This window comes from Carassius carassius, chromosome 46 (genome assembly GCF_963082965.1).
Source record: "Carassius carassius chromosome 46, fCarCar2.1, whole genome shotgun sequence".
Lineage (NCBI taxonomy): Eukaryota > Metazoa > Chordata > Actinopteri > Cypriniformes > Cyprinidae > Carassius > Carassius carassius.
This window is the reverse complement of record NC_081800.1, coordinates 11,635,054-11,661,495: the sequence shown is the minus strand read 5'-3', so window position 1 is coordinate 11,661,495 and position 26,442 is coordinate 11,635,054. Positions and strand designations below refer to the sequence as shown.

The following is a 26,442-nucleotide window of genomic DNA, read 5'->3' as shown; positions in this document are numbered from 1 at the left end:
ACCCCGAACTTCTGAATGGTTGTGTATGAACTAAAAATAATTTGTCCGTCTCAAGATCTCTAAATAATGCTGCAAGTAACCAAGTAAAAAAATAAAATTAAAAAATAACCTGGCATTTAAAGCATTAAACAAACACATACGAAAGAAGACATCATCATCACATTATTTTGCTATTGTTTAGCATTGGGGTGAGTCTTTGCCAGTCTCAAATTCAGTCAGTCCCAAATTGAGCTCTTCCATCTGGCCAAGTTTCATGTCTCTAGGCTTTACTGTTTGGTCTGCATGTTAAGTTTTATGGCAGAAAAAAAATTATAAAAATCCTTACGATCCTACGCTTGAGCCCCTAAAAAAATAAAAACTAGAAGCCTATAAATTATTGGAGCAGCGCTTTTAAACAGCACATTCACATATTGTGTCTGTAGTAAAGCATATTTTTTTCCAGCATTCTACACTATTCTTGTGCAGTTGTCTTCTTCACCTCACCATCAGCAGGGTTTTAGCCGTTTGGAAGAGGTTCCCCTGGATGCCGGACTCTTTAAAACCACATTTATTGTCCAGCCATCGCTCCTTGGCCCTTAATCTGTATTTAGATAGAAAGACATGGACTTGTTGTCAGTAGGGCTAAATGTAAATCTATTTTTGGTCACCCAGACAGACACTTGCCTTTGCTTTGGTTCCATTAATTTATCATAAAAACTTCTGACTGCCTTCATTTTGTCTGTGGATGCCTGCAAACAAAAACCATCACATACAGAAACACGTACACAGAATCTGAAGAAAACCATTTCTAATGTCCACAGCCCCACTGAGTACATCCTCTTAGTCATGCATTTTATATATATATATATATATATATATATATATATATATATATATATATATATATATATATATATATATATATAACTTAACTTTATAACTTTAGTCAGGATTCATCCTTTAAATGTAATATTAAACATTTTGGTTTCATATATATGTATTACATATCGTCACATGTTTTTAGAACTAAAATTAGGTTTATTTCTGGCAATTCACAAAATTGGAACTGATTGTTTTTGTTTGGTCAACAAATTAGTCAATGACTATGTCTGTTGATAAGGCTAAAAGTGTGTGCTGTACATTCAGGTACAAGGTCATTGATGAGAAACAAATAGAGCTTTGGGAAACCACAGTTAGTCAGAATAACACGTGTCCTGTAGCTGATTAAACAGAGAAGAGCTAAAAATAGCTCTGCACTTACTCCGATAAAACTCATTCCGAGCAAGGAGACACACAGGGGCATTTATGGTGGTCATGGTCAGCTTTCATGTGTAAATATGACAGAACCAAATGCTTGGAAAGTGGGGTGTCCTTTGGAACCTGGAAACATAAGGCAAAGGAGGAGGAGTTAAGGTCAGTGCTGAACAAGCTTTATTTTATGGTCAGGGAACAAATATTCTCATCAGAGCCACATAAACATGATAGCAAAAAAAAAAAAAAATGGTCAAAGTCCTATGTGAGGAAAAACCTCAAACTCTTATCATGCTTTAAAAAAAGACAAAACATGTTGATTCCACATAAAATGTTTATTGTGTCAAAAGTCAAAGAAAGGACTTTTATTCCAGTTTTGCTCAAACTGTAAACAGAATATGCTTGTCCTCTGTAGAGTTGTGGAAGCCAGTAATATGAAGCCCAAAGTAGACTAGTTCTGTTTTTACTAGGGTATGCACAGTCAAAAAAGTAATGGAAGAGATGGAATAATAGGTTTAAATGAGTATAAGGACATTTTAGTACAGAAATAGAAATAACACACACAAAGATTAAACATTCTGGTGCGTATGTGTCGAGTGTCTTTGCTCACTATCAAATGTAGCTCACTTTGAAAGGCTACACGTTCAGCTTTACACATAAGCTAGCATAAGCATAAAGAATCATAATCAGGCCTTTACCTCACCAGTTGAGTGAATAAATCAATAACTCACTCTTTTATTCCTGGATGAATACATCATTTTAAATGAATCAAATAAAAAACAGTGACATACACATATAGGAAGTCACTTGTTGTCACATATTTCGATATCGATACAGTAACTTGCAGAAAGAGTGAAAAACAGTTGTTACGTTAGTTTGTTATGTGTGAATTCACTATGTCTAGTAATAGTAATAGTCATTTTTGTGTGATTTGACATAAGTCCTGTTTGACTGAAAAATCGGTCATACTCTTTATTTTCAAGGCGTGTTAGATTACCTCTATCAAAATACTGTTCCACCTCTAAAAATAAAATCACTTCTTCCACACTACAGTCTGAGAGAAGATAGCATGCATTCATATAGCTGGAATCATGGAAATGATCTTTGCTCTATATAGCCAGCCAGAAATGTATCGTTTGAACTCGTCTATACTGGTGCTCTTGTTTTGATGCCGAATACAATGATTCTCGACAGCTCTGCAGTCTCCTGCATGACTCTTTCGTTTTAAATATTGTGACGAAGGGAAAGCCTGGACTTGTTGAGCATATCCAAACACAGATGAGGTAGCTTTATATCAAACCCCTCCTTTGCTTCAGGCTCAAGGACTGACAAGCCATTCACTAAGAAGCTGAAGGTCCCACCCTTAGGATCACCCTTATGTTTTCTTGACCGTTTGAGTAAAACACTGGGATGAAGGAAATGTTCTGATGCTTCTATGCGGTTTACATATTTTCCAATTCTTTGCAAAAGATATGAGCTTAAACATTTGCACATGGACGCTAGAGTTTTATTGTAACAAAGTACACTCTGTTTATTAATCATACTGACTGTAGATTGTGTTCTTGTTGCCATTCTGTATTTTCATTATTTCCATAGTAATCCCTGCAAAATTCTACCCATAAGTCTTTGAGGTTAGAAAAAAACCTGCAAGCCATCAGCCCACTTTGACCTATATTCTCCTGGCAAGAAAAACAGGACTCCGTCAGAAAGCTCCATGTTATGTGACGCCTGCTAAAGAGTCTAGGAGGAGCCAGTGGGGTAAAGCATTCAGTTTGGCTGTTGACAGTCCTGCCTTGCATTAAAGTTTATCCTGTATAAAGGTGAATGGTGAGAAGAGAATAATATAGGGGGACAAGAGAAACAGGTACAAAGTAATGAATAATAATAATACTATTTTTATTAAATTTTTATGCATTAAACTGGCTAAAATACCGAGAGAATATGTCCCCTGTAATTAACATTTAGGTTAAATTAGGCCTGTTTAGAGCTGAAAATGACACTCATATGATAGCACTATAGAAACACTCAAAACAGTTACCCACACTGCACCCACAACACTGTAAAACCTGGCTTGCTGCCAGAGGTTAATGGGTGCATGTCTATTTGTGGTTGACCTCAGCTGACAGTGCAATTTTGCAAAATAGCACCATGAAAGCTGCAGCTATATTCATAAGTACGGACATTTCCTACTCTGGTAATATTATCTCCATCCAATGTGTCACAGACTTCATTATTTTGGTCTTTGTGGTGGTGATTCATCTAGGTGTTTTTCATTATTTCCCTTGTTTGCCCTGTATTTAAGTTGCTCTGTTTTCTTTTTTCGGTGCTCTGGTGTTGTTTGTGCAATGCACTGTTTTGTAGGTTGGCTTGCTGTTTGGATTACCTTCTGGTGTTTTCTTTAATAAACTGTGCTATTTTATATGCTTTAAATATCTTCATCATCTTTGAGAGTAATGTTACACACTGAACGATGACAGCATGGTAAGGTCATATAAACTGCCTGGTTAGTTGTTGCCCTCAGAAGTGTCGATACTCACTCGTGTGGTTAACAGTGTGGCACACTAGCACACATCAGACAGGGTGCTGCAGCCCGGGGAAGACATGCAGAGTGGCTGACCTATTTTTTTTTTTTTAAGATCCAAAACCACAACAGATTGTTGAAGTGCACAGAAGTGATAGATATAAACAATAATGGCACAAAACAATTACAGCACAAGGCAAAAGCAAAATATAAAAAAATAATGATATACAGTAATCTGTTGACCTAAGCTTAGTATTTTGATAATTTTGCTCCTTTTAATAAAATAAATGCAAAAAGTGCTACATTGACTTGGGAATTTCCTGCTAATATTTAATGCAAGCTTTTGGTCCAAGCTTATGAACTTGAGGTCATGTAATAGGCTACTTGTGATTATTGTTATTGTCATATTTTGTGATTTAAAGTTGCCTTAGGTGAACTTTGACCAGGCTGAATTCACAGAAATGCATTTTTTGTTTAGAAATGTGCAGTTTTAAGTACCAAGACTGGCCCTGAATCCAAAATACAGACCCAGTTAAACAATTCAAACAATTAATTGCATATTGGAGTTGCCTAAGCTAAATGGAAAGTGCAATCACCTTACGTGAAAAATGTTATACTAGGCTAGCTAGATGGTTTGCATGCTAAGATCAAACATATCGATTGTACAGGGAAGTGAAAACAGCTGTTTTCCAGTAGAAATGAGTGACAGGAGCAGATCCAGCGCTGATCACGCTCTGACAGCATGAGCAGCTCTTTGAACCTCCTCCTCCTGCTGCATGGCTGAGTCTGACCATAAATCACTGTCACATGGGGAACTAGAGGAGCTTTCCCTGGAAGAGATCATGTCACCATAACACCATCATTACTCTGAGCGACTTCAAGCAAAGCTGGATACCTGTTAGATTAAGCGATTAACTGTTTGTTAAGGTTTACAAAATAGCCTTTATTTGATATTTCAAACTTACCGTTGTCTATGCTGTTGTTTTCCCACTAAAATAAATTACTTCCTGGTGGACGATGTCATTAGGAACTGGATTTTTAGGTAAATGGGTTTTCTAAAACACTTACAAGGTGGAAAGTGTAACCTATAAAAAGATTAGAAACAGAAACATCTGTAATTTACGGTGCCCGGGAGGGAACATGGTTGGTTCACTTAGTTTTGTCGTGGCCTAGACAATAACTTGTGAGAACATGATAATATGTCGTGGCCACGAGATCATTTTGTTGAGATATCAACATCCTTATGTCGTGGCCTCCAGATGCTATGTTAAGGGAAAGACATGTTTTTCTAGTGGCCACGAGTTTAATGCTTAAACAAACCTGCGTGACCATAGCAACCCAGAATTATCAGAGATTATCATGAATATTTTATTTTGAATCTCACAATTATATTAATTATTATAGAAAACATTTCATTATTAAATTATTATGTTAACCATATGTCTTGGCTACTGGACTTTATTACGTGTGATAGTCAGCATTCAAATGAAGTTTATCATGAATAAATGTTACAGAGTGCATAATATAAAATAGGCCTACAAGTAAACATTTTTATCCATCCTACAGTCTTATAAGTCCATTAACTGATTGTCTTTTCCCCGTAATATTTGTATATTATTATTATTATTAGACTATTATTATTGGTTATATTTTATATTAGTTTATATTCTTTTATTGCTTCATTTCGATCTCTTCAAAACATTCAGAATAGTTTTGTAAATAATAGCCTTTTGTACATGCTCAACATGAAAATCAAGCTTTGATTATGCTGACTGGAGTTTTTGCTTGAATGCATTTGAAATTTAACACGTTTCATTTTATTTCGGCTAATTAATAGACCAGAATTATAAATACAATAGTGTTTCTTCGAGGAATTAATCATTCACGTACTTTCATTTGTAAATGAAAACACAACACACTGATTAATCATCACGTCAAAACTTTATTGGCATAACTGTCAAAGTTCTTGATGGGGCTATAGCTATATTATTATCTTGTGGCCACGGCAAAGCTAAGTGAACCGACCATGTTCTCTCCTGGGCACCGTAGTAATATTTTTTAAACTGTGTTTTTAATGTTAATTGTTACTGCATATCAATGGCAAATCAATGTAATGAAAATATTTAAAAACCACCCCATGTACATTTCATTTTGATAGTGCCATAAAGAAATACAGTATCTTAAGAAATGATGCTAAAATGTGTTATGCTAAAAGGAATAACAGGAATGTCCATGTCTCTGAGGACAGCACATGATCCCATACATCAACAGCTCTTGTCTTGTCATTACTGTCAGAAAACAGCTTATTTGTATGTGAAACATAGAAAAGCCTCCATAGAGGTATATGGTGTTTGTTGTTGTAGTTACAGCTTGAGGGTGGCAGTGTTTATGGATGAGTCTAGTACATCATTGGCCTCATGACATAAGCATAACAATTTGAAAAACATGTTCTGAAATATATATATATATATATATATATATATATATATATTTTTTTTTTTTTTTTTGCCGTTTCGTGCTTTGCAACGAGTAAATGACATGCCACTACATAAAACTGCAACAGCTTACCTCTGAAATAATGGTGTGTCGCCATCTGCTGGTGACATTAGATATTGTACAGGTCTGATTCATCTATTGGGTGAACCCAGCTTAATCAATTTAGAATATTACATTGCCAAAACAAACACTGTTATCTAAATTAGTCCCAAGACCTTTGAATTTGCAGATATGGCAATACAAATTTGCATATGATTGCAAGCTCGCCCTACCCTTAATATTTTCTTATGTAATGCTATTGCTGCATTACTCTGGATAAAAATGTTAAATAAAAAGTAATGAAGAAAATCTTTAAACAAAGGAGTTCTGACATATTTATATGCCTGACTTGGTATATTTTCTGTCTTGGAAGTATTTTTATTTTTTTTTGGCAATGTAAGATTAACATTAAAACAAACATTATCCATATGAAGTACATCAATACAATATATATAGTTCAAACAGTACAGCACAGTCTTTTACATATTCAAATCAACATGAAGCAACATATCTTAAATGTTGATTTATAGCATTTTGTATATTTCCTTTTGACATTCATCTAGCTTTATACTGAATATTTTAATTTCATGTGTGTCAGGATGAAACGGGCTGGATTCAGTTGCGGGTTACACTGAGCTTTATTGAACGCAGATAAGACCAGGCAGATGAGTATCGTTCCACAGTTTAGCTCGTTCAACAGCCGAGACCCAGAGAAATGAGAGCTGGAATCTTCTAGGAGTACTGCATTCATGAGAACAAGAGGCAGAGCAAAACAGCAAAAGACACTGGAGCCTGAAGACAAGACAAGGTGAGTACACAGACCAGCTCGAGCTATTGATAAGAGTTACAACAGTCTGGCCATGGACAGAGAAACACAGGGAATTATAAAGGGAAGAAATTAGAAGAACATTGAGAACAGGTGGCGAACAATTAAGGTTAACAACGGAGAAACAACGGAGAAACAAGGAGGGCGGGGAAAACTCAAATCAAACAGGCAGACGCAGTGAGCTGTCAAACCATCCAAACACACATTCACAACCCCAAAAGGCAGGTGATTAGCCCTGAACCCTGACAAGGTGTATGATAAATAGTCACATTTGCATGAAATATTTAAGAAGAAAACATCCTCTATATATATTTTTTTTTATCATATTGATAATAAAACAGAGATTTTAATTTATATTTTAATGTCCCTGAACTGAACTGATTGTCCATTACAGATTTAAAAAGTTTTTTTTTCTTTTTTATGGACTTCTAATCAGTAAAATCCACTCCTAAAATTATTTATAAAAATAAAAACAAAATAAAAAAAATCTCATTAAATTCAGACAATAATTGCTTTGAACACAAATTAATTTTAAAAAGTGCTTCATGCATGCCTCTTCCTCATAATCTGAAAACTGATATGGATAATCTACAGTCCATTTAATCCATCAAAGATGACGGACTGTATGATGCATCTGTCCTTAAGCATTGTTCAAGGTCAGTCTTGTTTTGCTATATAAGTGTTTAAGATCTCAGGATGTTTGGAAGGGGTGGAATCTGACTGTTCAGTTTATCCAAGTCCCCTTTAGGTGCCTTGATAGTTGCCTAGTTCATGCCTCAGAATCGTAAAAGTCGGACGGTCCTCTGGCTCTGCTTTCCAGCAAGATCGCATGATGTTATAAATAACCTCTGGACAATTAGATGGTGAAGGCATCCTAAAGTTGTCCCGTGTGACGAGATCATACACATCACCATTACGGACACCTACAAAAGAAGGTACAAGACTAAGCTAACAATAATAATAAAAAATTATAAGAACAATATAAGGCTTAACATGTGAAAATGTGAACTTTAAATATTTTTGTCATTTATACAGAATAAAAGTTTCATCTTGAATCTGACCTGGATAAGGTATTGCTCCATATGTGACAATCTCATAAAGAAGAATCCCAAATGACCACACATCAGATTTGCTTGAGTAACGGCCGTGACCGATAGCCTCAGGCGCGGTCCATTTATATGGGATCTTCTTCTCATCAGATATATAAACGGGCTCCTAGATATGAATCAACCATAGGTTTGGTTAGATCTGATGATTGCACTGTATCATAATGTATAGCAAAGAGGATCAGGTGCATCCTATGATGCAAACACTGTTCCTTACTAAGATTTCCATTAACCAGGATGACATTTAAAGTAACTCAAGAGTAATTTTTAGTATGCAGTACTTAAAGTTGCTGAAATAAGGTGCCAGTTCCTCTCTACTTTTTAGTTGCATATTGGCATGCAAGCAAGCATGAGCAAATAATGTGCATTTATTTTTACATAGTATGTGTATCACAAAAAAGAGAAACATAGCATATCATTTCAGCTCACCTTAATGACTCGAGCTAGGCCAAAATCAGCAATTTTGCAGACATATCCCTCCCCGACTAGAACATTTCTCGCTGCAAGGTCTCTATGAATACTGTTGTGTGTCTCTAAGTATGCCATCCCATCTGCCACTTGGGCTGCCATGTCGATCAGAGACTCCATGTCCAATGCACTACCCTCTGCATCTGAGAGATGGAGGGTGATGCATAAAAGACAGATCAAATTAAGAAGTGAGAGAGAAAGAGAGACAGAATAGTTACATAACATTAATACAGAGTGGCAAATTGCCTTCAATCATACACATCCAAGGGACAGTCACTGACTTTTGAGGAAATTAAGCAGATCTCCCTTCTCTATTAGTTCGGTGATGATGTAAAATGGGGCGGAGGAAGTGCAGACGGCAAAGAGAGAAATCAGGTGTCTGTGACGCAAACGCTTCATGATCTGCACCTCCAACTGAAAGTCCTTCTGCACAAGAGCATCTGGGTTATAATAAAATACACAAAACAAGTTATTATGTGGATTTATTACAAATATGTGTATTTATAAAAAAAAGTATAAAAATATATTTCGTATTTATTAGAGAAAGCTCTTACAGTTACACAGAAAAACGAAATGTCTTGTTTTAAACAATCTTCATTGAATTTTGTTAGATTGAAACAAGAAAAACAATCTACAAATGGAGTAGGAAGGAAGTCATCATATAATACACAATTTATATTATTTACATTTTAGATTCTGTTGTATTGCAGTGTATCTGTAGTAATGCATTTATTCCACTTGGGTGAATCGAACCACAATATTCCAGTCAGGATTGAAAGATGAATATTTTTCTGCTCGAGGTATTCAGTTGTAGATTTACCAGTGTGACGTTCAGGATCACTGCCATTCTGCATGAGCTACATTGTGTTCACATATACTGCTACTTCAGAAACCACCTCTAATGTGTGCAATGTACAATCCTAAATGATTGGTTGTAAAGCTGCTAGGTATTTATGTCCTGAGGCCACTAAGCAGGTGGTTGCCTTCATAAGGATATTTTGCTTGAATTATATATATGTGTTTTTTACCCCCCAAAGTCACATTACTCATTTACATGCAAAAACTGCCTATCCATGTCATGCTTGCTCAGTTCCTCCCCTGAAGAAAATTCCTGAACACTGTTAGCGGCAAAAGAAAGACTCCCAGCAGATCCTGGGGTTCTGTCTGAAGTATTGTGTATCTTGCTTTTGAAGTGGTTTTACTCGGATAACCACTCTTGAGAAAAGGTGGTTTAAACACTGGTGTTACACTTCTTTTGTGTCTATTTTATTCCTTACATAGATTTATGAAAGTCAGAGTCTTTAGTAATGTTTACTAACTCTTTCCAGCCATGTATATCTTTTTGATCCACAGCATTGAGCCGTGTTGTCAGGTACATCCATGGGACTGCACATCTACTGTCTTGTAGTTACATCGCGTACTAAGGCCGGCGGAAAATGAAAAGTTGCGATTTATGCAGCGCCAGAAAATAGTCCCCAGCTTGTTTGTGTAGTTGTAGCGATAGTAGATTTGCTGGGGACTATTTTCAGACGTAAATAGCAACTTTTAATTTTCCGCCGGAAAGTACATGATGTAACTACAGAGGAGTCAAGTTTTAAATAGGAAAAATATAGAAACTCTTTAGTCATTTTTGAACGAGATGCTAATGGTCTAATAGGATTCAATGATCTATGCTAAGCTAAGCTAAAAGTGCTACTGCCAGACCCGGAGATCGACTGAATGGATTCAAAAATGGTAAAACCAAACTGTTTAACTCTAGGGGAGTTAGAAAATGAGCCTATTTTCAAGTGGAGTGTTCCATTTTTTCAGCAAACGGCATCAATGCTGTTTCAAAGTTACTTATAAAAAACCCTCTCTTCTCTGTGGCACCTCTAGCTGTGAGCTCACCATTGTTCTTGAGGATTTTGATGGCCACTTTAGTGTGATTCTTCCACTTGCCGCTGTAAACATCTGCAAAGTGGCCACCGCCGAGCATCTTGTCAAGAGTAAATTGATCTTTAGGCAGCTCCCATTCATCGACTGTGGAGGGAGACAGATCCTGCAGCTGAGGCCTTTTCTACAGAAACATGAGTCAGCGGAAGGAAGTTTACAAACACATTTCATTTAATAAGAACCATTCTCACATATATACTGGGACAGATGCTTTTCAATTAGACATCAGCATATGCTGGAGGAGAGTGAAAAATTTGTTTCTTCATGTTGATTAAGCTGACAAAATTAAGTTGATATTCTCATAACAATGAAGAAACTCTTTCAAGCACTTCATTTGACAAAACTAAAAGAGAAAAGGTGAAGACGGGACATACACATAGAAGACAAGCAGAGGAGAGGAAAATAAGCCAAAATGGAAACAAAGAGAGTCTTACCCGAATGCAGGGTTTCCGAAGTAAATCCGAAGTGGAGAGTGGGTGAGTTTGATAATATTCAACCACCTCTAATACACTGGCAAACTGAGGAGATGGATCCACATAGAAATGACCACTATTATGATAGATCTTGAAGTGCTTTGCTTTGGCCTGTGATTTCACTAAGAGACAAGATTCAGAACTTCAGTCTGAAATTGTACCTTGGGTTTCAATGTGTGCTGTAACAAACTCCCTAATGGCTGTCAGAAAACAACACAAACTCACACACCTGAGAGTACGAAGCTCATGATATCAGTCTCACTGATTCGCACAAGAAAGGATCCATTATCATTTTCTGCTGACATGAGGTGACGCAATGCTTCAACACGGCTCATCTTTCCAAAAAACCACCTAAAAGAACAGAAAAAATATCAGGGTTCATATAATTTCCTTAGGGGTAAAAGCACAAGTACTTAATAATGAATCATTAATTGGCATTTATTCGATGCAGTGAAGATAAGGTAACAAACCAAGCTTTAAAAAAAAATACTGTAAAAACACCACAGATAAAATTGTAAAAGGTACCACTTTTTAAGATTGACAGTATTGTTGTTTGATTTGAACAGATCATCCCTTTAGCTAAATAAAAATAAAAACATTCACATAGGGATGTAACGATTACCGGTTTGACGATAAATCACATCTGCAAGTCACTAGCAACATGAATACACTGGAGTGTCAAATAGCTGAGCTGGCGCAAATATATCTGCACCTGTACGATCACTTGCGGACAGATTTTAAAGATTCGGATAAAGCATTTCATTTCTAGAAATTAACTGAAACTAAGCTTGGTGTTGACGAGAGACATCCGAGACAAGTTTTCCAAAGCCATGAAAAGAATGAAAGGAACGAGTAAAGATATAAGGTAGCAAGTACCAAATACATGTGTTTCAAATAAATGTTACACCACACTGCTGCTGCTGCTGTTGTTCTTTCAATAAGCAAATTTAAAGGGTATACAATAAATAAAATGTCAAACAAATATACAATAATAAACCATTATTATTAAAAGTAAATCATGAAACCACATAAAATATAAAAAGGTGTAACAATTTATCCAGTTTAATAAAAATAAATGAACACTATAAAGTAACAAACTGAACTCCAATATTCTTTTCCACATCATGCTAAAGTTTTACAGACTATGAAACATTCACACTTCCCATAAAGGACTGATGGTACATGATACATGACTCAGAACTGCTGCTAATCAACATTCTTTTGTCTGTAATATTCTGACCATTGCTGCCCGTCTCACTTCATTTCATCGTTGTGTTTAGGACAGAGGTGGCCAAACTCGTCCTGGAGGGCCGGAGTGCACTCTGGTGGCCATTAAGGGCTTAAAATCTTAAAGTCCCCATGAAATCAAAATGCACTTTATTTACTTTACTAGCGCATATTGCAAGTCTTGATGTGAACAATTAATCAGTTCAAGTTAATCGGCTGAAAAAATAGTTTGTCTTGGTAATCTTTAATCAAAATCTGAACATTTGCTTTATTTAGCTGAACATTATTATTTAGTGTAAAACATGTTGAAGATTAGCAGATAGACTTTCGATTCATTCAGTGATAAGCCATTTCCTCTAAAAAAAGCTTCTCTATCTATTTAGCATAAAGAAGCCTCTCCTCCGTTGACCTCCATTAAAAAAGGGCCTCTGGTCTCCTTTCCCACGCACTGCCAGACCGTTGGCTTTATGCCGTTAGCAGTTACGCTTTTTCGGCTAATGGTTGCAGGCTTGACTTCTAGTGGCTTTGTCTCCAGCTGGCGATTGTGACATAAATTATGGCTACCAGCAACTGTGTAACTAACAACTTCCTTCAAATATCTTCAAAAATTCACACATTGAAACAACATGCGGGTGAGTAATTGATTCATTTTTGGGTGAACTATCCCTTTAAGGAGGTAGATGGCACACACTACAGCACACACTTATAGCAAACAAAGTTACTGAATGTTAATCTGAATGCTAATATAGTGTAGATTGTGTCTACACTGGATGCGACTGGTTGCGTCGCAATATTAGCACTGGACGCAACAGTAACCACAGAAAATTCATTTGTCCTTCCTGTCAGAAGTATTGCAAGTGCTTAGAGTATGTGGTTCACTGTCTTGGGTTTGTCATGCCACATTGTGTCACGCTGTAGACAGCAGTGTACAGTAGACAGCATCACTGATTATAATGAGCTGTATTTCATTGCTCTCTGGAATACCTGATTCTGATTGGTCAGTCACAACGAGGTGTGTTATTCCCCGATAACAACTGCTGCCATAAGCAATGCGGAATAACACACCACTCAGCCGGGTATTTGAGGCAAGTGTTTTTGTTTTTTTTCGCAACACAATTTAAGACATTTCGGATGAAAACCAGGAGTCTTGTGAGTGTCCCATAGATTGCCAAGTAAATTACACCGTCAAGGTCAAGAAAAGTATGAAAGACATCGTCAGAGTAGTCCATCTGCTATCAGCGGTTCAACTGTAACAGTGAAGAGTCGGGAATACTTTTTGTACACAGAAAACAGAAATAACAACTTTATTCAACAATTCGTCTCCTCTGTGTCTCTCTGCATAGCGCCAGTTTGGAGAACATCTGCTGAACGCAAAATGCATAAGCTCTTCTGTGTCGGCCGTGATGCACGGATGTGCGGTTTTCGTTCAAATCAAAGCGAAAATACACGTAGAAAGCGTATCGTTGTGTCGCAGCTGACACAATAGCATACACAGTTTCCGTTGATGCGGAGAGACACAGGAGACAAACTGTTGAATAAAGTCATTATTTTTGTTTTCGAAGACTTTCAGCCTTTTCTGGACCTTGACAGTGTAATTTACTTGTCAGTCAATAGTACAGTCACTCCAGGTTTTCATCCAAAATATCTTAAATTGTGTTCTGAAGATGAACAAAGGTTTTACGGGTTTGGAATGACATGGGGGTAAAGTGATTAATGACAACATTTTCATTTTAGGGTGGCACAACCCTTTAATGTCCATCACTGCGCTCTCTTGTTTCATTCAAATGCAACATATCATCTAGCACCTCAGCTGTCGTCTGTATTTACTGTAAAATAAAAGCAAAGGACTATTAGTAGGAGTACTAATAGTAAGCCTACGATAATATTGTTGAAGTCTGGTTGCCAGAGTGATTGTTTTTTTTACACTGTCATGAATTTAATATAATAAGCAGCTAAGATATTAAAATGTTTGCCACTCAAATAACATATTATGTCCTTTATTTAAGTGATGAAAAGCTGTGTAATAAGTAGGGGTGGCACGGTTCGCTGAAAAAACCCTGAACCGTTCGGTTCAGCACACACGGTTCGGCACGCGCTGGGACCGCGGTTCAATTTAAATCTGACAAAGCATCTGTAATATGGTTTGCTATAAATAACACGTAAAACAAACAAGGTTCAGCTAATATATGTTTTTGTTGATGGATGTGCATTCTGGATTCCCAGACATTACAACAATAGCGATGAGAAAAAAAGAAAGAAAAACCCTGGACAAGTCATTCACTCTTGATCACTGTGAATGCCTTATGCTGGATTATGAGCAGTCATTTATTCCGTCGTCACCCGGGTGCTGACAGATGAGACCTGAACAGCACACGTTAATATGTATTTAAACTAAACTCATTTAAGCTTTGTCACATTTAAGAGCAAGAGGACGCGAGCTCGCGCACGCAGTGAGAAGAATTGTGCGTGCGCTCATCCGAAGCGCGCTAATATTAAGCTCTCTCTGAAGTATTGTGTTTAAATGGACAAATTCACACAAAAATGATGTCAAAATACCCGTTTTGATAAGTATCCTACAGCAGACATAGCCGGCTGAACGTATGCCTATTGTATAAGTGCACTGTCTTAAAGTGAGTCATTATATTAATCGAACAGCAACAACAAAGAAATCACGCACTGCTCTTGATTAAAAAGCTTTTATAACTTTAATAAAGAATAAACTTTAATTTATACAGTCCAATATGCAATGCTGTTTTACATTTGATTACTTTATTCAATTTCTGTACCTAAAAACGAATGCTAGACCTCCATAAACAAAAAAACTGAAAATCACTTTATTGTTTGTATCTGTACTCTATTGTATTTATTTGTGCTGTTGCTTGTAGTTGGATAGAATATTCTTTTTTTTTTTTTTTTTTTTTAGAAAGTAGGCTATAGTTTTTCCATAAACATAGCACGTACAGAACTGTACCGAAAACCGTGACTCTAAAACCGTGAAACAAACCGAACCGTGAAAAAGTTGAACCGTGCAACCCCTAGTGATACGACTGTACATTATGCCTCCTCTTCATGTCCGAGTCCGGATCATCCTGTAGGCATTAAATTTGTGATAACAACCAGCTGGATGTAAATTAAATCTTATAATGTTTTCTATGATATTGGTGTTAATGGTTGTTAATTGGTGTTAGTGTGAACTGACTTAACATGTTCACAGCTGTTACTAGCACACTGGAATGGGACATTATAAGAGAATAACAAAAATATTGGTCTATTCTTTATCCAAAGTTTCAGAAAACTTTTTATTGTTAAATTGTTATTGTGTTTTTAGTGGGCCTGCCATTGCATTACTTTTGAACTTTGAAAGCTTTGGTCCGCTCAGGTATACTACTTTAAAACATTTTTCTATTTGTGTTCCACAAAGCAAAAAAAAAAAAAAAAGTGAACTAACCCTTTCAGTACGTGACAAAGTCACATCTCAAGGTGCGTTACACTTTTAATTGCGTTCCAGATGATGTGATGGATATCCAACAGGATTAAACCACAGTCTTAAGTAAACTAAATTGTTATTATAAATGATAGAAATGCTTAACCTACAATAGTGACTCTTTATGAACTCCGATTACTGATGGGAAGCTAATTTAGAGACTTGTTCTAGACACTTGGAAAGAGTTTAGCAACTAGTAACTACTGTTCAGAAACAGCGTAGACACTCACGGTTGAGACTCCACGGACTCCGCACGCGCCAGGTAATTGAACGGTACAAAACCGGTGGCCACGCGTCCGAGCGAGTCGATTTTCTTCGCACTCCACCAGTCGCCGGAACTCGTGACTATCTCTAACATATCACCAGCTTTGAACGACAGCTCCCGGCCGTCGCGCGCCTCGAAGTCCCACAGAGTCGTGTGAAGAGCGGCTGTCTTCCGAGCTGGCAGCGGCTCGCCCGCCGTCTGTCCGTAACGGTCGGATTGCGTATTACCGAGCACATCGCCCGTATGGTCACTGTCAGCTTTCACGCTGTTTTCTCCATCGGTCGTTGAGGATCCGTATATTCTATCCCATAATGTCTTAAGACATGGGCAAGTTGTCCTCAAACACTCCCCCATGAGATAAAACGGTCCCCGAGAGACACCTGCTAGCGGATCCCCATTCGAGACTACAGTTTTAGGGAACTGACATGACAGTGAAACCTTCCGCGTTTGAACCACGCCTGTGGACGAGTTCAGTAAGATGAACAAGCATACTTTATTATTGGAGTTTAATTGCTTTACATACTAGCAGCATGCTTGCAAATCTCTGGTCAAAACTTAAAGTCGGGTTACATTATGAGAAATATCCAAACAAATGATAAAGAAACTGCAGAAACGTGTATATACTGAAAAAATATTTTATTTGAAGAGTTCCTTAAGAATTAATCTTATATAATTCATTGGAAGACAGCTTCTGACATGGATGTGATTTCTACGAAACCGATCATGAGGACACCTACCCTGGTAGTTTTGTCATATGTCTCCTGTGTTAGTAAGTATTCATTTGATCGTGTACCTGGTAAAAAACAGTTATTTGTGCAGCCCTCCTTCACAGAGGTTAAAGACTCTCGACAGTTATAACTTAAAATGACTGTAGTTTTCACCATTTCGACACTAGTCCATACTTTGGCAGATGAATATTTTGTAAACATAAACTCTGACCTGAAAACATCACACCAAATGATCTCCTGTTCCTATTACTACAGAAACTGAATGGGCCAGATCAACACTAGCACAAAATACAATAAGTGCAGTCAGGGGCGTCATGCATTCATGATTTTTGAGGGGGCACATTGGGGGGGAGGGGGGGGGGGATGGGTATAGGCCTAAGTCATTCCACGAAAGCACTGTATAACTAATATAGGCTTATGTTTTTTTTTATTAATTTTTCCTTTTTATTCAAAACAATTCCAAACATGCTTAATATATCAGGAAATAAACTCCCATTAAAATCACTGAAGCACTTTACATTATGAAACGAATATCTTACATTCGTACGCACATCTGCACTTTTTGTTGTTTCTGATGAGAGAATTCGCTAAATAATTCAGTGAGCGATCAAGTGAAGAAAACACCGCATTTCAGTGATGACTCTTCTGGATGTCTCTGATTGGCCATTGCATCCATAAGCGCAACAGAATAGTTTCTGATTGGTTATCATGAAGCATTGTACAAACGCATCCTTCTCTGGCTCAGTGCCAGTCAGCGAACGCAGATTTGAATTTAGCAGCTGATGCTGTGCACTGAACGATCTAATCACACTGCTGTGATTGTATCAAATATATAAAAAAATATTCTGCAATTTTTTTTTTTTTTTGTCGTTTGGAAGCTACATTTAAAATCCACTTGGCTCAGAGATCTGAGGGGGCACGTGCCCCCTCACTTCGAATGGGCATGACGCCTCTGAGTGCAGTGTAAAAGATGTATATTATGACAGTACATAACAGTGCTTTACATCTTGATCCACCCATGATCAAGATTCGCTATGAAGAGCTAATCTGGCCCTTTCAGATAAAGGAGACGCATGTTTGCTCTTTAACAACTTGTTTCTCTAATCAGAACTTTCATCCTCTTTAAAGTCCTTTAACAAGCATTTATTATTGCACATAACTTAATACAAGTAATCAAGAAGAGAGTATATCTTATGTGCAATTTTATCCATGCAAATCTTTTCTTTATTCTCCATTCTGTCCCACAGAATCTTCTGTTTCAGTCCACCTCTTCTACACCTCAATGGTTTTGTAGTAGATTTTGGAGTAGATTTTATCTAGCTGACTGTGAAGGGCATGGAACGAGGGCCGTTTGGAAGCCTCCGCATGCCAGCAATCCAACATAATGCGGTAAATGTTTGGGGGGCAGCGATTTGGACACGGTAACCTGTACCCCGATGACAGGATCTCCAAAACCTCCTTATTATTCTTCCCTGTGGGACACAGAGTGTGGCACATGTCTATGAGATATTTACTCTACTGCTCAAAAGTTTGGGGTCTGTTTTTGAGAAATACATACTTTTATTCACCAATTAAATTGATGCATTAAATTGATCATAAGTGGAAGACATTTATATTAAAATATAGATTTTTTTCAATTAAATGCTGTTCTTTCCACAACATTTTTAAGCAGTTTAAACTTTTCAACACTCATATTAATAAGAAACATTTCTTGCACCGCAAATTAGCATATCAGAATGATTTCTGAAGGATCATGTGAGACTGAAGACTGGAGTTATGATGCTGAAAATTCAGATTTGACATTACAGAAATGAATTACATTTTAAAATATATCAAAATAGAAAACATAAATTGCAATAATATTTCAAAGTATTTAATTTAAATGCAGCCTTAAGGAGCATAACAGACTTCTTTCAATTTTTTATTTTTATTTTACAAATCTTACTGACCCCAAACTTTTGAATGGTAGTGTATATGAGAAAGTAAGAATGGACAGATACTAATACCATCATATGGCATCTTTCCACGTGACATAATCTCATACAGCAGCACCCCAAAGGACCAGACGTCAGATTTGACTGAGAAACGCTGGTAGAGAGCAGCTTCTGGAGCCGTCCATCGTACAGGAATCTTGGTGGTTTTACTAGCGGTGTACACACTATCCTACAAACACACACACAAAATGACATACTAAGCATCAATTTTATTTGCAGATTTCCTGAGGCATCTTCGACATCCAGCCATTATTACCTTGATGATGCGAGCCAGACCAAAGTCAGCCACTTTACACACCAGGTCTTCACCAACCAGTATGTTTCGAGCTGCAAGGTCTCTGTGGACAATGTGTCGATCTTCCAGATACGCCATTCCTTCTGCTATCTGACTAGCCATGTAGATCAGGTGAGCAGAGGTCAACACATGACCCTCTGGTGCTGCAGGAAGTGATGCGTAAAAAGAGGTTAGATTGAAAGGCGAAGAGTTGCTCATTGGGAACATCAGTGAAACAAAAAGCTCCAAGTGTCAAATTTCTGGGAGCACACTGAAAATGTGGGCTTCAAAATAGAATTTAAATCTGAAAATAAACAAATCTTAACTGAAATCTGGAAATAAACTGGAAAAAAGTTGTTTAAAAATTGGAAAAGGGATTATTTCTTAATTTATTCAGATTTTGATTTATTTCTAGTAAGCAGTCAGTAAGCAAATAAGTATTACTAAGAAATTAATGACACTGATCATGAGACTCTTTGTACAGATGGTCAGATATTCTTGCTTCCATTGAGGCTCAAGCTCTTTGGATCATCTCAAATACTACAGGAGAACAGGATTGTGGATTTCATGCAGCTTGAGTCGTTAAAGCAGAAGGGGGAAGGAAATAGTGTTCCTGAGGCTCAGTGGTAGAGCATTGCGTTAGCAGCGTAAAAGGTTGTGGGTTCGATTCCCAGGGGAACACATGTTAGTTTAAAAAAAATGTTAGCCTAAATACACTAAGTCGCTTTGGATAAAAGTGTCTGCTAAATGCACAAATTTAAATGAGTGGGAAACATCATAATGAAAGCCATATCTATTTTAAGAAATTGCTTCTCAGACTGGAGGAAATAACTTGTGTGTCAAAGATATAAACACTTTTGTGTTTGATGACTTCATGTACTTTCGAATTGTAACCACACAAAGCCATCAATGTTTGTCAGTGCGAACGTGATTGTCTGATAAGACACAATCAATGTATGAAATACCCAGACCAATGATGTATATACATTGATCTTGTGCAATATACGCTATAATAATACACTATTCAAACATGCAGGTGCAGTGTACAAGCAATTAGTGAATCAGTGAAACTGACACTTGTGACACTTACTAGAAAGATATGATTTGAGACTTCCTTTAGTCATGAGCTCGGTGATAATGTAGACAGGCTCCCCTCGTGTGCACAGAGCCAACAGCTCAATCAGTTTAGGATGGTGCAGGTTCTTCAGTGCGTGTACCTCCTTCACAAACTCATCCAGTTTTGTGTCCTCTAAAGAGCAGAGCAAGAGAATAACAATTTAAAGATAAAAACTCATTAAGAACTACCTTTATCCATTTATATTTTTATAAAACAACATTTTGGTATGGACAGTGATCTTTTATTCAGGGTATGATGCTGATCCAGATGATGGACGATATATTTAATTTGAAACAAAACCCCAAAATTTGACTCTTGTGATTTTTTTTCTGGTATTTTAGTTTAGTTTCCTCACATCAAAACATTAAATCTTGTGTGCTGCCGTACCTTGTTTGAGCATCTTGATGGCTACATTCTGTTTCTTCGTGATCCAGACAGCTTCCCAGACTTCCCCGAAATGGCCTTCCCCCAGCTTCTTGAGTAGCTGAAACTCCTCCCTCGGCTGCTCCCATGGTTCCATGTCGAACAACTCCCTCTGCACGTGGACACACACGCAACAAAGGTTACAAGGGAGTTCTTCCAAGAATCTCTCCCCATGTTGCTCTAAACACGACATGCGATATTGACCATAAAACCAGAGAGTGGTTATTTTTTGACAACAGAATAAACATTAAGTAGAAAAGAAAGGCAATTTGCATTCATATGAAAGTTTGCAATACATTGCATTGACATGTTACTACATTAAACATGTCAGCTTGTGGAGCTTAAACCAGTAATTGTCAATCAAAGATTTCTTAATTTCATTTAGACAACGAAACAGTATGAAATTATAGCGACAGTGATTTGGACAACTATGAGCTGTTTCGAGATCTACATCCTTGCTGGTTCTAGAACAACGTTCATCCAACCAGATTTTAGGATTAGGACTTTATGGGCATTCTTATTTAGGGTAACAAAGTGCATTTACTGCTTAACATTTAGAAAATAGTTTAAAGAATTTTATAGTTTAGTTCTTATATATTTTTAAATGTTGCAAATGCTAGTAATAAATATGAATTTATTTATAAAAATAAATAATATAAATATAAAAAATGTATGAGTCTTTATAGTTTAGTTTGGCATTTAGTTTATATAATTGAATAATGACAAATCCAATAATAGAATTCCAGTGAAATTGATGCATAAGAACTACACAATATATTTCAATAAATTATATGTCTATAATAATACATTTTTTTAAAATAGACTTGGAATTCAGAATAAACGATTCCATTCAACTGGTCTTGAACTTTATATTATGATGAATAATGCAGATGACTGAAATGTGCATTCTCTAATTCATGGATTTATTAAATAGTAACTTAATTAATAAATCGTAATTAATTAATTTAATCATAAAAACGCCAGCAACAATATACCACTGGGGCTTTCTATCATAGTTGTGAGGGGGAGGCAGATCTTATTCTATTTCTTTGTTATATAGAAATATCTAATATAATACAATAAAACAAATACAGTAAAGCATGTTGATCCAGGAATATTCAGCATGAAATGATCTAAAGACATGAACACCTGTTCACTGAAATAACAATAAAACATAAATTGTTATTCATATCAAGTGCTCTTAGCCACAAAATAAAAATGTCAAAGATGATGAAGTTTCCCAAGGGAAAACATGAAACGCATAAAGTAAAAGGTGCAAAAGGTTGCTGTGCTATCTTTAGGGAGCGAGTGAGTGAATGGGCTTGTGTTAGTGTCTCTTAGTGGAGTTGAGCTGGTCAGCCCGTTTCCCCGAGCGAACGATCACCATGAGGCCAAACCAGACAGCGCAAGACAAAACGGCATTTCTGTGCAGGGCTGCTACTTAAGATGAAGGAGATTAGAAAAGCAACGTGACCGCTGCAGGCCGACTGGTTCCATCATCACCAGGGCCACTTCTCCAGAAACAGGCCGCTTCTCTACATCACTAATTGAATCTCTAATGCAGAACTGATACCCATGAAATCAACGCCTATTTATGAGCATTAGTTTCATGAATACAGAGTGATTTCTAAAATGAACAATGTCTAAAATATCACTCTTGGGAGTGTATTAAATATTAAGAGTGTCATACTTGCTGTACACATGGCTGGTCTAAGGGGCATCCCAGACTTCTGGAGTTGTGCTGGTAGTACCTGATGAGCTCATCCAGAGTGCCAAAAGAGATCTTGTCAGATACAAAGTAAGCACCAATCACTGAGCGTTGAATACGGAAATGGAAGACATTATTTTCACTTCTGGCTGTGAAGGAGAGAAATACATTTTCCAACATTAATATTTTTAATTTCTTTGTAGGGCTTTTTATTTTTGTTGTTGAGATTGACTTATTTGGTCTTAAGAGCGCCAGTGGTGTACATATAAAGATAATAATGTATAAATGTGATATACTATATGATTTTAAAATGCTTCTCTGACTGAATCAAACCAAGTAGGCACATAATCAGACACTGAATCTGAAACCTGTTTTAAAGCAAACAGTCATAAAACTCACTTATTTTTTGAATAATTTGATAAATAAACAGTCAATCATCATAATCATCCTGTGGAGACAGAAAATGCTTAGTCAGCTGCACCTGGACGGCCAATATGGTGTTACAAGCTGTGGGGTACATAAATAGATAAAGAGAGAGACAGAGAGACAGATTGAAGAAATGGAGGATATGTTGTCATGCAGGTCAGACTGAAAACTGGAGATGAGAAAGAAAGATGAAAAAGGAGATGATGTATGAGAGAAAGACAAGGGAATAGAAGTACTGTCTGGGAGGGAAGACATAAGGGAACGAACCAGAGATTGTATATTCATCGCTGTGGCTCTCACTGATCCTCACCAGGAAGGAACCAGTTTTGTTCTGTTGACTCAGAAGCAGCTTCTCAGCCTTTTGTCTGTTTATATTCCCATAATACCATCTGTGAAACAGATGCACATAGCACAGCTGAATGAATTAATACTTTCAAGACCGTGTCCAGGTCACATCTTACTTGCAAAATCTAAAAAAAAAAAAATTATATATATATAATTATTATTATTATTATGATTTATCATAAAATTTCATAATACTATATATATATACACACACACACACTCACAATTCTGAATGAATAAGTTTGAACTATCGACAGAAATGTTAATTAATGCAATCATTAATAATGCACGTTTAATATCATAATTAGTCTTTTTTTCTCAGAGTAGAGAAACTGGATTGCATAACTAAGTAGTGTGGAATAAGCAACATGTATTTCAATGTAATTATTTCCTGACACATTCTTATCAGTCCTGTTGCTATTATGTCAGCTAACAAAGCGAGTAATATGAGAACTGTATTGCAATATGCTTGAAATTGCTGTATTAAAATCAAGATCTGCCATTTCCCCTTTTCACATTTTACCACTAACAGTTTATAATGACAAATATACAGAGATATTTCACATGAAATGTGGTATAATAATAATAATTTAAAAAACACCTTCAAAATATACATTCTATAAACGGTTCATCAATATGTTAAGGGTTGTGTATAGAAATGCAAATTAAAGTAGCCATACACCAAGAAAATATTAAACTAATAATATAATAATAATATAATAAACTAATTTGTCTAATATACTAGGCTTTTAGAACCTATTTCACTTATTTTACTTTTTGAATTAATACTTTATTTCCTTTATATTCTCATTACATTGAGAGAAAGGAACACCTCATTTTGTCCACATGAACCACATTCAGCTTCTCACAGTAAATGCAAAGTGTTGCCATGTTAAATATGGGTGTGACAGGTGCATATGCTTGTTTAACACAATCCCATGGTGCTTCGGTTTCAGTGAAACTCTGGCAGGTGACAGGTGCACCAGAGGTCGAACACTTACACAACTGTGACATAACAACCCATTACCTGTCAGCACTATTTAAGTCTTTATAGCAAGGACAATTGACTGACGCTGTTACAGCAACCAAACATTTGTAAACGATAGCATAAATAAAAGAAAACAGCACACAGCCCACTGTTCACATGGATAATGAGGAATCCCATTATGAATTAAATGAGACTGTGCAGATATATGAACCGCTTGGTTGAGCTCACGTATAACAAAAACCAAGCACACTGCTACTGTAATTTCAAAACAGTAAGGTCAGGTTTTGACCTGTTGACCTTATTGTGAAAATTGAGATATTATAAAACATTTTCAAATGTGGTTGAATCTAAATGTAAAGGCAATTTTCAAGATATAGTCTGTCTCATGCTACCTTTGGGGCCACCAGTCAGTTGACTTTAATAAACACTTAAGGTTTTGGAGAAACAATAAAGATGATTAAATATATAATAAAGTCATACATAATGGCAGTACCTACAGTTTATGGAATCCCTGATGTAGCTATATTTGTATAAGACACACATCTTTTGTTCAGACTTAAGGTTCAAGTGTTAATTTCAAAGGTGGTTCTGACCCCCTAAAAACCACTACATTACCACCCTATAATTGGGAGGATCGTAAATCTGAAATATTTTTTGGTACTTTATAAAAAATAAAACAAATGTTAATGAAACTTTAAAATACAATACTTGTATAGTGGTAGAAACTATTTGTCCAGTATAAAAAAAAACAATAAAAAAAGTCAATGGAAAGTTTAACTATCAAACCCATGAGTATGTAGACTAGCCTACAATATACTGACGCCAAGCTTTTCATTCGGTGTGCACTACGTAGGGAAAAAAACTAGTGGCTGGCTATTAGAGTGATCATTTCCCAGAAAATATAATTAATATTTTAATTACAAATACTAATATCACTAGAATAAAAGTAAGACTCTGGACGTACCTGTATTTAGCGAATTCATCCTGTACTAGGGCCACATAATTAGCAGGGACCAGTCCGGACTCCAGGGACCCCGTCAGCTTCTTGGCAAATACATAATCTCCCCTCTTTTCTATGACAGACAGTTTGTCCCCTTCTTTGACCGTCAGCTCTCCCTCACTGCGGGCTTCGAAGTCGAAGAGCGCCGCGTACAGCTGCGTGGGCTTCTTCTTCGGAGCCGGGACCCGGATATCCCGGATATCACCTGAAACCGTGCGGATCTCGGCCGGACGAGCCACGTTCGGATAGTAGAACTCGGGCCATATGCAGTCCCACAGCGTCTTCAGACAGGGCATACAGCTGCGACAACACGTCTCCATCCCAGCCCTCGCTTTCTACGGACTCCAGGGTAGCCAGAATAACTGGAAGCTGTCCACGGTTGAAATTGTAAATAAAAGAGGCTTGTGGGTCCCTCACCGATGGTGACCGAGCGTCCGTAGCGATCCTACACCGGGATCCCCTTTGTTGAGCAAACGCGCTGGCCGCGATCATAGCGGAGGATCAGGTGAAACCGGTTCTGTCGCGGGATGGATCACAAAGGTATGCGGAAAGACGGGGAGAGGATGTTTAAGTACATTGAAGAACGTGCTCTTTTCATCTAAATTTAGGCTCTACTCGTCCATGACGTCCCTCTTCTCTCATAATGACCGGTGCGCTTCAGCATTTGGTGCCTCTTTAACTGCTTTACTCTTTAACCCTATAACTATTGTGCTAATTTGAGTTGCTAAACCAGTTTTATAAAACGGATAGTTCTGGCTCTTGATTCTGATTGGTTGAGCCTCGTTCGAAGCGGTTGTAAATTACACAGACGTTAAACCTTTGTTTACTTCTGTGTTGCTCGGCAACCACTTTCTTGGAACCACAACTGTTTCTCAGGTAACATAGGTACTTTATATTGTTTGGTGGAAGAATTTTGCTTTTATCTATATCATTAAACTTTATTTGCTCTGTTTTATTCTGTGAAAGCTTACTACGTGTGTGGAATAACCATTTTATAAAAGCAATAAGCCCCATGAAACCGTTGTTTACAGTGAATTAAACCGCTTAGCTTCGTGTCCATTGACTGCCTAACAACCCCCCTTAGCAGTTATAAATTCACTGTAAACGACGGCTTCTCGGGGTTTTTTGCTTTAGTTTAATATTATTTTAGGCAGTTTAGATCTTTATCTCTTAACAATTTTCTCATTTTGCGTATTCTGAGCCAAAATATTTTCTGCAAAACTTATAGATTTCTTTCATTTTGAAATAATATTGGTCACCGAGGTTTCTGGATATGTAGCCTATATTAGCTATGAATCGCTCTCTAAATATATTTTGGAGATATATGGAGATTCTAGAATAGAGCTCTGTTCTAAAAACTTTAGAATGACAG

The 26,442-nt window shown here is 36.9% G+C and overlaps 2 protein-coding genes across 2 annotated transcripts; both read right to left on the bottom strand.

Moving 5' to 3' along the window:
• Positions 1-7,566: 7,566 nt before the first annotated feature.
• LOC132129234 (protein-tyrosine kinase 6-like) lies at positions 7,567-16,525 on the bottom strand. Its single transcript, XM_059540743.1, has 8 exons — positions 16,033-16,525; positions 11,321-11,442; positions 11,053-11,213; positions 10,574-10,742; positions 8,968-9,126; positions 8,648-8,829; positions 8,174-8,327; positions 7,567-8,035 (listed from the first exon to the last, which is right to left on the bottom strand). The coding sequence occupies exons 1-8, from the start codon at positions 16,419-16,421 to the stop codon at positions 7,857-7,859; spliced, it is 1,515 nt and encodes a 504-aa protein (XP_059396726.1). The 5' UTR covers positions 16,422-16,525; the 3' UTR covers positions 7,567-7,856.
• Positions 16,526-17,761: 1,236 nt separating this feature from the next.
• Positions 17,762-25,615, bottom strand: LOC132129235 (tyrosine-protein kinase SRK3-like). The gene is made up of 8 exons (XM_059540744.1): positions 25,035-25,615; positions 23,005-23,126; positions 22,294-22,460; positions 20,568-20,715; positions 20,154-20,312; positions 19,046-19,227; positions 18,802-18,958; positions 17,762-18,267 (listed from the first exon to the last, which is right to left on the bottom strand). Exons 1-8 carry the CDS (start codon positions 25,388-25,390, stop codon positions 18,068-18,070), a joined length of 1,491 nt encoding a protein of 496 aa, XP_059396727.1. The 5' UTR covers positions 25,391-25,615; the 3' UTR covers positions 17,762-18,067.
• Between the last annotated feature and the right edge of the window lie 827 nt (positions 25,616-26,442).

What these genes read in the sequence shown, in the direction of transcription:
- LOC132129235 (XM_059540744.1), bottom strand. Translation starts at nt 25,390, where the DNA reads ATGGAGACGTGTTGTCGCAGCTGTATGCCCTGTCTGAAGACGCTGTGG. An exon ending in ACCAGCCATGTGTACAGCAA is followed by an intron (nt 20,716 to 22,293) that starts GTATGACACTCT and finishes GTCCACGTGCAG; the next exon opens with AGGGAGTTGTTCGACATGGA. An exon ending in GTCTGGCTCGCATCATCAAG is followed by an intron (nt 18,959 to 19,045) that starts GTAATAATGGCT and finishes GTGTGTTTGTAG; the next exon opens with GATAGTGTGTACACCGCTAG.
- LOC132129234 (XM_059540743.1), bottom strand. Translation starts at nt 16,421, where the DNA reads ATGGGGGAGTGTTTGAGGACAACTTGCCCATGTCTTAAGACATTATGG. An exon ending in GAGTCCGTGGAGTCTCAACC is followed by an intron (nt 11,443 to 16,032) that starts GTGAGTGTCTAC and finishes CTGTTCTTTTAG; the next exon opens with GTGGTTTTTTGGAAAGATGA. An exon ending in GCCTAGCTCGAGTCATTAAG is followed by an intron (nt 8,328 to 8,647) that starts GTGAGCTGAAAT and finishes ATTCATATCTAG; the next exon opens with GAGCCCGTTTATATATCTGA.